Source organism: Balaenoptera borealis (genome assembly GCF_965194805.1).
Source record: "Balaenoptera borealis genome assembly, chromosome: 8".
Classification (NCBI taxonomy): domain Eukaryota; kingdom Metazoa; phylum Chordata; class Mammalia; order Artiodactyla; family Balaenopteridae; genus Balaenoptera; species Balaenoptera borealis.
Genome location: NC_138865.1, coordinates 114,359,515 through 114,372,114, shown reverse-complemented (window position 1 = coordinate 114,372,114; position 12,600 = coordinate 114,359,515). Strand labels below are relative to the sequence as shown.

General features: G+C 43.4%; 1 protein-coding gene across 8 annotated transcripts in view; it reads right to left on the bottom strand.

The window, feature by feature from the left end:
- Positions 1-12,600, bottom strand: part of GARNL3 (GTPase activating Rap/RanGAP domain like 3) — a 154,452-nt gene that overhangs the window by 40,025 nt on the left and 101,827 nt on the right. For all 8 annotated transcript variants that reach the window (XM_082402606.1, XM_082402608.1, XM_082402613.1 and 5 more), the window contains 3 exons: positions 8,653-8,728; positions 7,876-7,974; positions 6,715-6,818 (listed from right to left, as the gene is read on the bottom strand). In XM_082402606.1, the coding sequence (XP_082258732.1) occupies positions 6,715-6,818; positions 7,876-7,974; positions 8,653-8,728 (279 nt within the window). The remainder of the gene's footprint in view (positions 1-6,714; positions 6,819-7,875; positions 7,975-8,652; positions 8,729-12,600) is intronic.

The following is a 12,600-nucleotide window of genomic DNA, read 5'->3' as shown; positions in this document are numbered from 1 at the left end:
CAGAGCCTGGAGCTTCAGTATCTTTGACTCCTTGCCTCCCAAATTTCACCAGCCCATCTCCCTGCTTCCCTAGCCATCTCCTCCCCTCCTCTCCCAATTCAGGCCTGCATTTTCTCTTGACTACCCTCCCTCAGGAGCCTCCTTAACAGCCTCCTTGCCTCCGTTCTCTCCCACTTTACTGCTCTGATTGGGTTCACCTTCACTCCTGCTTCATCTCCTTAGTCTGGCATTCAAGGCCCCCAGACCAGAGGCATTGCATCAGAATTCCCTGGCGATGGGGCTCAAACATGTATATTTAAAAATATAAATAAATGCTTTCGCTAGTTCTGAAGCATATACTTGGCGAGAACAATGGCCCTACGTAATCTGACCCCAGCTGACCTTTCCAAAATGATCTCCTAGACCTGTGGTCAGTGAATCTTTTCTGTACAGGCCCAGACAGTAAATATTTTTGGGTTTGCAGATCGTACTGTCTCTTTACAACCATGTAGCTCTGCTGTCGTGACACAAAAGCAGCTATAGACAATACATAAATCAGTGGGCATGGCTGTGTTCCAGTAACACTTTACTTAACAAAACAAGCAGTACGCTGGATCTGGCCCAAGGGCCATAGTTTGCCAACCCCTGTCCAAGACCTTTGCCTAATTGGCCAAACAGAATGATTCACTGTACTCCATGGATCCCTTGTGTGTCCCCTATTCTATACAGTAAGCTCCCGAGAACAGGATCCCTATCTGATTCATATTAGATATTATTCTCATTTTGCAAATAAGGAGACTAAGGTTTAGAGATGTTCTAATAATTTCAATTCAGTTCAAAAAGATTTTTGGCAATTGTTTCTTGGATATGACACAAAAAGCACAGCCAATGAAAGAAAAAAATACACAAATTCGACTACATCAAAATTTAAAACTTTTGTACATTAAAGGATGCTATCAACAAAGTGAAAAGGCAGCCCAAAGAATGGGAGAAATATTTGCAAATCATATATCCGGTAACATATATAAAGAGCTCCTACAACTCAACAACAAAAAAACAAATAATGTGATTAAAAAATAGGCACAGTACTTGAATACACAATTCTTTAAAGAAGATATACAGATGGATAATAAACATACAAAAAGATGCTCAATATACTAATTATTAGGGAAGTGCAAATCAAAAGCACAATTAGATACCACTTCACACCCATTAGGATAGCTATTAAAAAAAAAGAAAATAGCCCAAATAACAAGTGTTGTTACAAATGTGGAAAAATTGGAACTTATGCATTGCCGGTGGGAAAGTAAAATATAGCCACTGCTGTGGAAAATGTTATGGTGGTTCCTCAAAAAATTAAACATAGAATTACCATATGATCCAGCAATTCCACTTCTGGGTATATACCCCAAAGATTGAAAGCAGGGACTCAAACAAATATTTGTACACCAGTGTTCTTAGTGGCAGTATTCATAATAGCCAAAAGGTGGAAATAACCCAAACATCCACCAGTGGATGAATAGATAAAGAAAATGTGGTATAAACATACAATGGAATATTATTCAACCTTAAAAAGGAAGGAAATTCTGACACATGGTACAACATGGATGAGCCTTGAGGACATTGTGCTCAGTGAAATAAGCCAGACACAAAGGGAAATGCTGTTTGATTCCACTTATATGAGATTCCTAGAATGGTCAAATTCATAGACAGAGAGGAGAATTGTGGTTGCCAGGGGCTGGGGGAGGGAGAAATGCAGATTTATTGATTAATGGGTACCGAGTTTCAGTTTGGGAAGATGATAAAGTTCTGGAGATGGACGGTGGTGATGACTGCACAACACTGTACTTAATGTAATTAATGCCACTGAACTATACACTTAAAAGCAGTTAAAATTGTAAATTTTATGTTAAAATAGAAATAAGTAATTTTTGATGTATCATCTGATGAGTGGATAAACAAAATGTGGTAGGCATCTAAAAAATGGGAAATTATTCAGCAATAAAAAGAGATGAGATACAGATACAGGCTACGGCATGGATGAAACTTGAAAACATGCTAAGTGCAAGAAGCTAGTTACAAAAGACCACATATTATGTGATTTCATTTATATGAAGTGTCCAGAATAAGCAAATCAAGAGAGGAAGCAGATTGGTAGTTACCAGAGACTGGGCAGTGGTGGAGTGGGGAGTGATGGCTAAGAGGAGAGGGGTTTCTCTTTGGGGTAATAAAATATTCTAGAATTGATCTTGGTGATAGTTGAATAACCTTGTGAACATAGTGAAGTGGGCAAATTGTATGGTATATGAATAATATCTCAATAAAGCTTTTATATATATTTTTTGTTTATTATTATTATTTTTAGATTAATTAATTTATTTTTATACAGCAGGTTCTCATTAGTTATCTACTTTATACATATTAGTGTATATATGTCAATCCCAATCTCGCAATTCATCCCACCACTGCCCCCCCCTTCCCTGCTTTCTCCCCTTGGTGTCCGTACGTTTGTTTTCTACATCTGTGTCTCTATTTCTGCCTTGCCAACTGGTTCATCTGTACCATTTTTCTAGATTCCACATATATGCATTAATATACAATATTTGTTTTTCTCTTTCTGACTTACTTCACTCTGTATGACAGTCTCTAGGTCCATCCACATCTCTACAAATGACCCAATTTCATTCCTTTTTATGGCTGAGTAATATTCCATTGAATATATACCACATCTTCTTTTTTTTTGAGCAGATGGTCATTTTTATTTTAATATGCTTGAAAATGAATTTATCAAGTTTTTACATTATTTATCAAAATTTACATTTTTCCCCCCGAACTAATTGCTTGAAATAGTCGGGAGCACACATATTCCCAAATCCAGACTTAATGACTTTTATACTGAGATACGTTTTCTGCTGGCTTCCTGTGAAATACAGAGAAGTAATTGTGGTGCATGGACACAGGATCCTTTCATTGGCACCATCCAGAGGAAAGGCTTTTGATTTTATAGATACCACATCTTCTTTATCCATTAGTCTGTCGATGGGCGTTTAGGTTGCTTCCATGGCTTTTATATATTTTTTAAAAGTAATTATTGAGCTCCTATTATATGCCAGGAACAAAGCAGACAAATCTCCCTGCCCTCATGGGGCGTACACTCTAGCAGGGGGCACAGAAATTACATAGTAAATATAACAAACAAGTGTACTAAATAATACACATAACGTTAGGTGGTAATACGTGCAGTGGAGGAAAGAGAGCCACGCAGGGGCCTGGGGGCGCTGGGGGAGGGTGGGTTGCAGCTTTAAATTCAGCCAGGGGTTCAGTTTAACAGCTGACATTTGGGTAGATCTGAGCGCAGTGAGTGAGTCAACCAGAGGATACCTGGTAGGAGAGAGTTCTAGGAGAGTTCTAGGCAGAAAGAAGGGCAACGCAAAGACCATGACATGGGACAGTATCTGGTGACTCTGGCGAACAGGAAAGGAAGCCAATATGACTGGGAGCGAGGAAATAAGAAGAGCAGCGGGCGATGGGACCAGAGAAGGAACAGAGGTCACGCAGGGCCTTGCAGGCCACTCTAAGGATCTGGCTTTGACTCTGAGTGAAGCTGGAGCCACTGTTTGGGAAGAGACTGATGTGCATTTTAAAGGATCACTCTGGCTGGAGGATTGAGAAACAGTCTATCAGGGCACCAGGGTAAAAGCAGGGAGGCCAGAGAGGAAGCTACTGCAATAATCCAACAAGAGGTGATGGGGCTCAGAGCTGTGTGGTAACAGAAGTGTGAGGAGAGTTTAGGTGTCATCTGAAGGTCAAGGCAACAGGATTTCCTGACAAATTGAAAATGGGATGAGACAGAGAGGGGTCAAGAATGACTCCAGAGTCATTTTGCCCCAGAAACTGGAAGAACAGAATAGCCATCAACAGAGATAAGACAGACTGCAGGAGGAACAGGTCTGGAGGAGAGTCAGAGTTCAGCTTTGGAAAGACTAGGTCTGAGACGTCGAGCCCAGGGGAGGTGTCGAGAAGGCTGCATATCTGGTCTGGAGTTCCCGTGAGGGCTGGCTGGAGCTTTAAGTTTGAGTGTCAGAGGCATATAAAAGCTATTCAGAACCATAAGACTGGATGAGATCATAAAGGGATGAATGAGTGTAGAAAGAGAAGGGAGCTGAGAACCGAGCCCTGGGGCTGGCAGTGCACACGGGGTGTCCAGAGCTAGCTCGTGGCAGAGCTAAGGCTTGGCCCAGATCCGGCTGATCACAGAGCCTGTGCTTTCATCTGGTCCTAGGTGCTGCTGTCAGGGTCTGGAATGCTGGGAGACTGGATGTTAGGGGTGCAGACATCACGGAACGTTAGGGAGAAGATGAGTCTCAGAGAGCCAAGTAACTACACCCCCTCCCCTGCCCCCATTGTGGTTTGGTCTGGTGATGGAGGAGAGAGATGAAGGAGTTAACTGTAATACCAGAACCTACAAAATCTTTGTGAAAGTTTGTTTCTTTACATCAGATTTGGGATGTGGCTCGGACTGTTCCACTAGCATTCTAGATGCTAGGAGGTCAAAAAGCCACCGAGATTTTATGAGCCACGCTGGCCTCTGACTTTTGACCATTACCCTAGGCCCCCAAGAAACCATGACAGGTTCAGAAGGAGGCTTGCAGTTCGTGGTCCTTCTCTGCTCTCCCACGATCAGGCACCAATAAGGTTCACCGTCACTGTGCATTTCTTTGACTCTTCCCACCTGCTTTATCTTCCTGGTAATAGAGACAAGTTTTCTACTTGTGATTTTCTTCATAGCTACTGATGCTGGGCAAGTGGAGGACCCTAGCACTACCCATGGAGCCGGCCAGGATGTTGGGCACACCAGGGTCCATCTGGGAATATTTCAGTTCTCCTGGTAAGCGCGTTACGTCTTAATATGCTAACAGCCCCCTCAAAAAGATAAGATTAACGACTTAGGACTTCCCTGGTGGTGCAATGCTTAAGAATCCGCCTGCCAGTGCAGGGGACACGGGTTTGAGCCCTGGTCCGGGGAGATCCCACATGCTGCGGAGCAACAAAGCCCACGCGCCACAACTACTGAGCCTGCGCTCTAGAGCTTGAGAGCCACAACTACTGAAGCCCACGCGCCTAGAGCCCGTGTTCTGCAACAAGAGAAGCCACCGCAATGAGAAGCCTGTGCACCGCAATGAAGAGTAGCCCCCGCTTGTCGCAACTAGAGAAAGCCCGCGCACAGCAACAAAGACCCAACGCAGCCAAAAACAAATTTAAAAAAAAAATACGAAAGATTAAAGACTTGGGTTGGGTGAAGGTTGAACTGTCACACTGCTTCCTCCTGTCTCTGGCTAATGCCCTTATCTGTCACAGGACATGGGCAATGTTGGTGAATGTACAGGGCTGAAAATATCAGACGGAGTTGAGGAGGAGGAGGATTATAAAATACTTCAGTGGAAGTTTTTCGCTCTTATTGTTGAGATGTAAGAAGTCAACCCAATTCATGATGATTGGGAAGGCCAGCTTGGTCTCTCTTCTCCACGTGATCCCAAGATCCTAAGAGCTTCAGCTCCTAAGAGGTAGAGACAGCCTGGTAGCACTAACATAGGTCACCTCAACCACACGAGGGAAGACGCTTTGCAGAAAGTAACTCTTAGCCACTTAAGCATGTTTCCTGGGCCGAGGCACTTTCTGCTTCCACCTGTCCTTTACCAGTTAGCCTTCTAAAATCAGAACAAGCTTAAAACCTCCAATGGGTCTCCACTGCCTATAAGACAATTCACCAGCTCCTTATTCCAGGCCCCAAACCACCAGACAGAACGAGCTCTTCCTGACCCCCCTCACCCCCACCATGTCCCCAAAGCACCGCTATGTCTCATGACAACACTGCCATGTTTTAGCCCAATGATCTGCATTGTGTCTTTCCCCCTCACTGAAGTCTTACTGAAATATGGATTATAAGTGTTCAGAAAAAAGCCCTTTTAGCCCATCACATACCCTCTCTAGGTTCGTATTTTTCACAAATCTTTGCTGAACAACTGTCCATTCATATTTGTGATATTTACTTATACAGATGCCTTCAGTGTGTAAAAAAAGGGACAAGAATCTAATAAAAAGGTAAATGGAACCCCCCAAATCCTTCAAAAATCAGCAGCATGTATCGTTGTTATATCTAGATTTCATCAAACTGGCAAGTTTTCTCCTGGAGATGGCTAATCTCTGGGGTGGGTGAGGAGTGTTCTCAGGTAGTTTTTTCCCCGACAGGGCACAGGCCATGTAGACGCTCAGTGTTAACCTCCTGCATTAACCTGAAAAAACACTTGCAACCATTCCTCAGGAAACATAGTGTTACGTCTTGGAAAAATCTCATTCTGACAAGACACAAGGCACATGGACAGAAGTCACAGAGAAAAGGCCACGTGTATGCAAGATAGTCCCTCAGGAGTGTAGAAAACCACACTCACACAAAGGCGCACACACACACACACACACACACACACACACACACGTCCACATAGATGTGTACATGCACCACTGCCTCTGATCATTTATTTCCTGATCAGTGAGGGTAGTTCTTCCTACGGCTTGTTGAAAGTTCAAATAAACAGACTGTAACAACATCCCCAAAATTGGTGCCTGAAGTTCAGCTCATGTATTAACATCCATAGTCTCTAATTCTATGAAGTCATAGCTATGCTTTCTCCACACTGAGGTCACTGACTATCGAATGGTTTGCGTGTTCACACGTACCTGCTGTTTGTTCTCTTTGGAATATGGCAACATGGTGGAAACATGAAACATGATCTCATGCCCTTGGTAGATGGTATAAACAGAATGAATCCCTGTGGTGTCATCTGTAAAATACAATATACATTTAGTGAGCACAGAGAATTCTGAGGCCATAAGGAAATAGTCTTTATTTGCAGACTAGAGGAATAAAGCACAGTTAGTACATCCCAAAGATCCTATGATTATCCACCTGAGTGGAAGCAACAGTATGGATCTCCCTCCAACTGATGCAAGGCTCCTGCCCACACGGGGGGACCTCTTCACCCCCCTCTAAGCTCGCTTGCTGTCTGATTCATGCCTTGCCTTGGAGCAGAGGAGATCATGAGAAGTCTGGGCTCAGAAGGAGAGTATGTTACAATTCCTTGCCTTCTAGTACTGCTGGTGTTCAGGACAAAATGAACACAAGATGACATACAAACAGCTATCATGTCCATAAAACAAAAGGAACTATATCCCTGGCAGCATTGTATAGTGATTCAAAGCATGCGCTTTGGCGTTAGACTTGGATTCGAGTTCTCATTAGCTATGTTCCTTCTGACATGTTACCTTGCCTTCTCTGAGCCTCAGTTTCTTAATTTGAAAATGGGGATGAAAACAGTGTCTAACTCCTAGGGATGTCTATCAGATTACACTGGGAAAGGGCAGTGAGGATGATGGACCTGCAGGTACTCCAGGAGTCACCACAGGCACACAGAGCTTGTCAGGGGGGCAGAGGCAGGGGGGAGCTGAGGCCTGACAACTGGGACCAAATACTTCATCCCTGCATCTGCCAGTTAAGTTACTCACAGGGCAGCTCTCACAAATCACCTAACCTTTCTGTATTCAGAATCTGTGACATGACTCCAATGTGGGCGAGATGGGGCCCCCAGAGGGTCAGGGTACCTGATTTGAAGCCTATCAAATTTAGGCCAAATGAGCCTCACATCACCTGCCTGGCTTACATCAAGGACTGTCTGTGAAGAGCAAATAAAATGACAGAAGTAAAAGTACAGGAAAAAGACTAGAAATGCTGTACAGTTATAAGACAGCGTACCCCACCTTGGGTATAAATTCAAATTCAGATGAGGCTGACTAACAAAAGTTATACAAATCACAGCAGAATGGATCAGGAGGCAACCTTACTTTTGGTGTCCAGACCTCCACGGTAGCCTGTCCAGCCCTTGAGAGTGATTGTGTCACCCAGGAGATTTAAAAATTTTTGAAAAGCGTCACTTCCGATTTCTGTAAGAAGAGGTCAAATGTGAAGAAAGTAGTGTCCACAAGTCCCCGTTTTCTAACTATGCAGTGAAATCACTTGAAAATTAACTAGGCTCCGCCGACATGTGCAGCAGGCGAACAGAATGAGAAATCGTGCTTCCCTCTTCTCGGAGACCGTACGGGAGGGTCACAGTTCCCAGAATCCGAGGAAAGGAAAACTACGGAATTAGACTAACCAACCTGAGCGCTGCCAGACTGGGGTCACAAGGCTCTAGTATTGAAAAATGAAAACATCATTACTGCTCCCATTGATAAGAAACGGGTCTTTAATATGAAAAGTGTGAAATAACAGGAAATAGGACCATTTTATAATTCTCTCAAGCATAAAAATCCCAGAGAAAAGTCGCCTCTTTGCTCCTGAGATTATGTAGAATGAAATTCCTCAAATCCCCATGTAATTTTCCAGTTAGACTGTATCCCTGGTGCCAGTAATTTGGTGACCAATAAATATTTGCCAGATGAAGGAAACTGGGCAACTTCTTTCCTATAAAGTTTACCCTGAAAATTTACCCTTCAGCTTCATAAAACTACTGGCTGTTTCTTTGCATTAAAAACTCCAACGCAACAGGCAAGTTCAGCTGGGATCATCTAAATTGCAATGAAGTGGGGCGGGGTGTCTGTTAGAAGAAAGGAGACACTCACCATTGCTGAACATGTCATCATCTGTGAGCTGCCCATCTTTGGCAAAAAGAACCCCAAACTTGAAATTCACAGAGCCCTTACAATGAGACAACAAAAGGTGCTGAATTTAATTTTCTCATCAAAGCATACACAGTTATGAGATGTGCTAGTCGTTATTCAGGAACACTACAGTGACCTGAATGACTACTTGGTGGATTACTTCCTCCCCTCCATCTCAATTTTGACCAATATTAACAACAATCATTCCTTGATTTTCATAGCTTACAGAGGAAACTCTGTGCTCTTCTGTGAGTTCATTTGAAATTTCATTACTAATAATGTCTGCAGGATGCCAGGTCCATTCTGCAGCAAAACAGTGCTCAAAATAAATAGCCCACAGGAACTCACAGGACTGGCACCATCCGCTGATCAGCCCAGCAGCAGCAGTCTGGAACCTGGGGAGCTCAGTGTAATTCAAAATTTAACACAACAATCTGAGGCTGATATCTCGTGGACTCTTTTAGAAATAGAAATGGAAACTGTAGGCAACGTATTCTAAAAGCTCAGTTGCCCCAATTCCTAAAGCTATTTAATCTCAAGAAGTCATAAAACAGATGTGGGGAGAAAAAGGCAATCAAGAAGTAGTTAGTACAAATGTTCAGTCTACTATCCTCAACTTTAAATGCTGGGTTAAAATCAGACTCTGTGGGAATGATAAATACCAAATGCAAGATAACAGCTTCCACAGGGAAGAGAGAGGAATGGGATCAGGGAGCTCAACTGTATTTTTAATATATATATTTTTCTTAAATTGGGTAATAGGGTTATAGGTCCTCATTATATTGTTGTCTATACATTTTTGTGTGCCTGAAGTATTTTATAATTTTAAAAAATCTGAGGTTGGAAAAGAATCAACCTTTGCAAGGCTGTTTGATGAGGGAATTCTCGGGGGTCAGTTAAGGGGCAAAGAACAAAGGTGATTAAAACATTGCCAGTGGGTCAGAGCGGGGGATCAAGGCAGAGTGCCTGATGAATTCAGGACAGCTGGATCTGGGAGAATTAAGACTGAAAATCCAAAGATCTACGGCTGTACTTCTAAACATTTTTCTGTCCCCGATACACCTGAGGGACAGATGCATACCCATCAGTAGTAGTAATTTTCTATCTGGTGGTTTCCTCTACAGAGTGAGGAAGAGGGAGGCGGCTCCCAGGCTGGTCCCTCCACCCGGGGCTCCTCCACAGCTCCTTCTACAGAAGCTGTTGCCCACCATGCGGGTCTCAGCTCAAACATCAATTTCCGGAGAGGTCTTCCCTGATCTCCCAACACACTCCCCGCATTGTTATTCTCCGTCACGGCAGCTTATTTATTTTCTTAATAGCACTATTCACACTCTGTAATTCTTTTTATTGAGCTTGCATATTTGTCCGTTTCTACCACTAGAACTTAAGTCCTGTGAAGGAGGGAAGGTATACATCTTACTTTCCGTGGAATCTCCAGGACCCGCCACTGTGCTGGGTATATTGGAGAGGGTTAATAAATATTCATGGCATAATTGTGTGCGTAATAAATGAGAAAAGAAACACAAGCGGTCAGATACAACTTATTTTTCACAAGCTGCTTCCAAATGATCACCTCTTCATCACAAACCCGTTTTTGGTAAATTTCTTAGGATTTTGTCAAGGATTTCTGTCCACTTCAGGGTTCTATGCTTTTTTGTAGCTCTTCTTTCTCTCCTTTGGGAATGTGACAGCAATCACATATCTCTAAGACTCTGGCACCGCTTCCATTCTCAGTGGCCCCTTAACAAGCACCTACAGTAGTTTGGGGTCTGACAGACAACCCTCTTAGAATAACAGTGCAGGGACAAAAGCAGTGGTTCTCAAACTTGACCAGGCATCAGCATCACCTGGAAGGCTTGTTAAAATAAAGATTGCTGGCCCCATTCCCAGGGTCTCCAATTCCACAGGTCTGGGATAGGGTCCAAGAATTTGTATTTCTGATAAGTCCGCAGGTGACGTTGATGCTGCCAGCCCAGGGATCCCACTTTGAGAACCACAGGGCTAGAGGAACCAACCAGCAGACGGTCAGGAGGCCCAGGATCAGGTCCAGCTGAGCTGACAGCTAGCAAGCCAAGGGCAGAAAGACTGGGTCAGTGACCGGAGCGATGAGCCATGAGCCATGAACTAACAGCCTGTTAGAACCAGTAGGGACCCTATGGTCCACTGAATCCATAGCTTTCATTTTACAGGCAGGACAACTGAAGCCCAGGGAAGATGAGACTTGCCCAAGGCTGGTACTAAGTGGATGGCAGGACTGGGGCTGGAAGTCGGGTCTCCTGACTTTCGATCCAGTGCTCTTTCCAACACAGTGGCAGAGTCTTCCCAGGATGGTTTTGAGTTGAGCGAAGCTAAGAGTTACAAGCAGAAATAGGACCCACTGCTGCCTGATCACTGGCTGAAGCTTTAAAAAGCTTTGTTGGGGCAGCTCTGTGACTGGCATCAGTACCCTTGCTGAGGGTACTCACCCACTTCAGGGGGAGGCTCCAGGAAGACTGGTGTTGCAAGGCCTTGATAAGTACTTGAAATTCCTTACGGGGTCTCATTTGAGTAATTTTGTTTCCCGGGCTTCCCAAATGATGTCAATGAATGACAGAGTTTTCTCCTATCTCCAGAAATCAAGGCATCGCTGAACAGATGCATTGTATTTTTTGAGGAGATAGTTTTTAGGAGGGGCTATTTGAGGAGGGCATCATTTGATTTGGGGCTACCTGACCACCACCGGTCATATTTTAACGAAGTGTTGAACCTAACGTCATCAGTGCTTCATGAGGCTGGCTGCTACTTGGGGGATGGGAGGGAGTGCTCAAAGTCCCAAGACCATACCTGGGCCCCTGGAGGGAGGTGACTGGTGGAGTGAATCCGTGGGAACTGGTTTTCTCGGCACTTCAGTCCTGCTCAGACACTCACCATAGAGATAAGGTCATATCTGTAATGCCTACTTGTATGGGACTTTACATTTTTAAGTTCTAAATTTCATGAGACAAAACTCAACATGATTATAACCAACGTATAGTCACATTCTTGGGAATTAATAGTATGCTAGGAATTATATTTCTTCTGAAGAAAGTGAAGTATAAGGGGGAGACTAACGTCCCATTGATTCCAGAAGAATCTTTTGGAATCAAGAAATGATGTCCTGATTCAAAACTGGATGCCCCCGGCTGCCTGTTACTCTTATTTAGGCAATGTCTCCATATTTCTGTGATTCACATGTTCCTACACATCTGTCACCCTCTCCACGGGTGTTTACTTGGGATGCCATGTTCTCTCCTGGCGGGGGCAGGGGGTGCTCTCTACACAGTGGACAAATAAAACTTGGGTTTCAGGACACCAAACAACACTTTACCAAATAGCTAACCTTTCAGAAACATCACTAGTATTGTTTACTATTTTTTTCCCTGCCCATCTTTGCAGTTGATTATCACTATAATTGGGTGGAATTGAGATAAAGTCAAGAAGCTGGCAGGATTAAAGAAGAGTGCATTGGCCACACAGCTCTCAGAGAAGCTCTGAAGGATGCTGACCACTGCTCACACCTCTTCAAGTACAATGTCATGAGTGCTCTTGTTGCTTCTAGCAAATATCCCCTTAGTAAGGAAATAAAATTGAGAAATAAAGAGATCAGCTACTCCTTTTTCAAAATTTGGGAGATCCAAAGAAAAGTGTGAGAGGATATACACCAAACAGCAAACAGTGGTTCTTCAAGGGAGGGTGGAAGTGGCGAAGTGGGGGAGCTTTCATGTTTTCCATTGATAAATTTCTGTATTGTTTGTCACAACGGGCAGGGGCATGCACTCTTGGGTGCTCAATAAATATTTGTGAATTAGTGAGTAGAGTAATTTTGAGACATAAAAACTATATATAGTATAATCCTAATTTTATATAAAATATAACAAACATATATCAAAA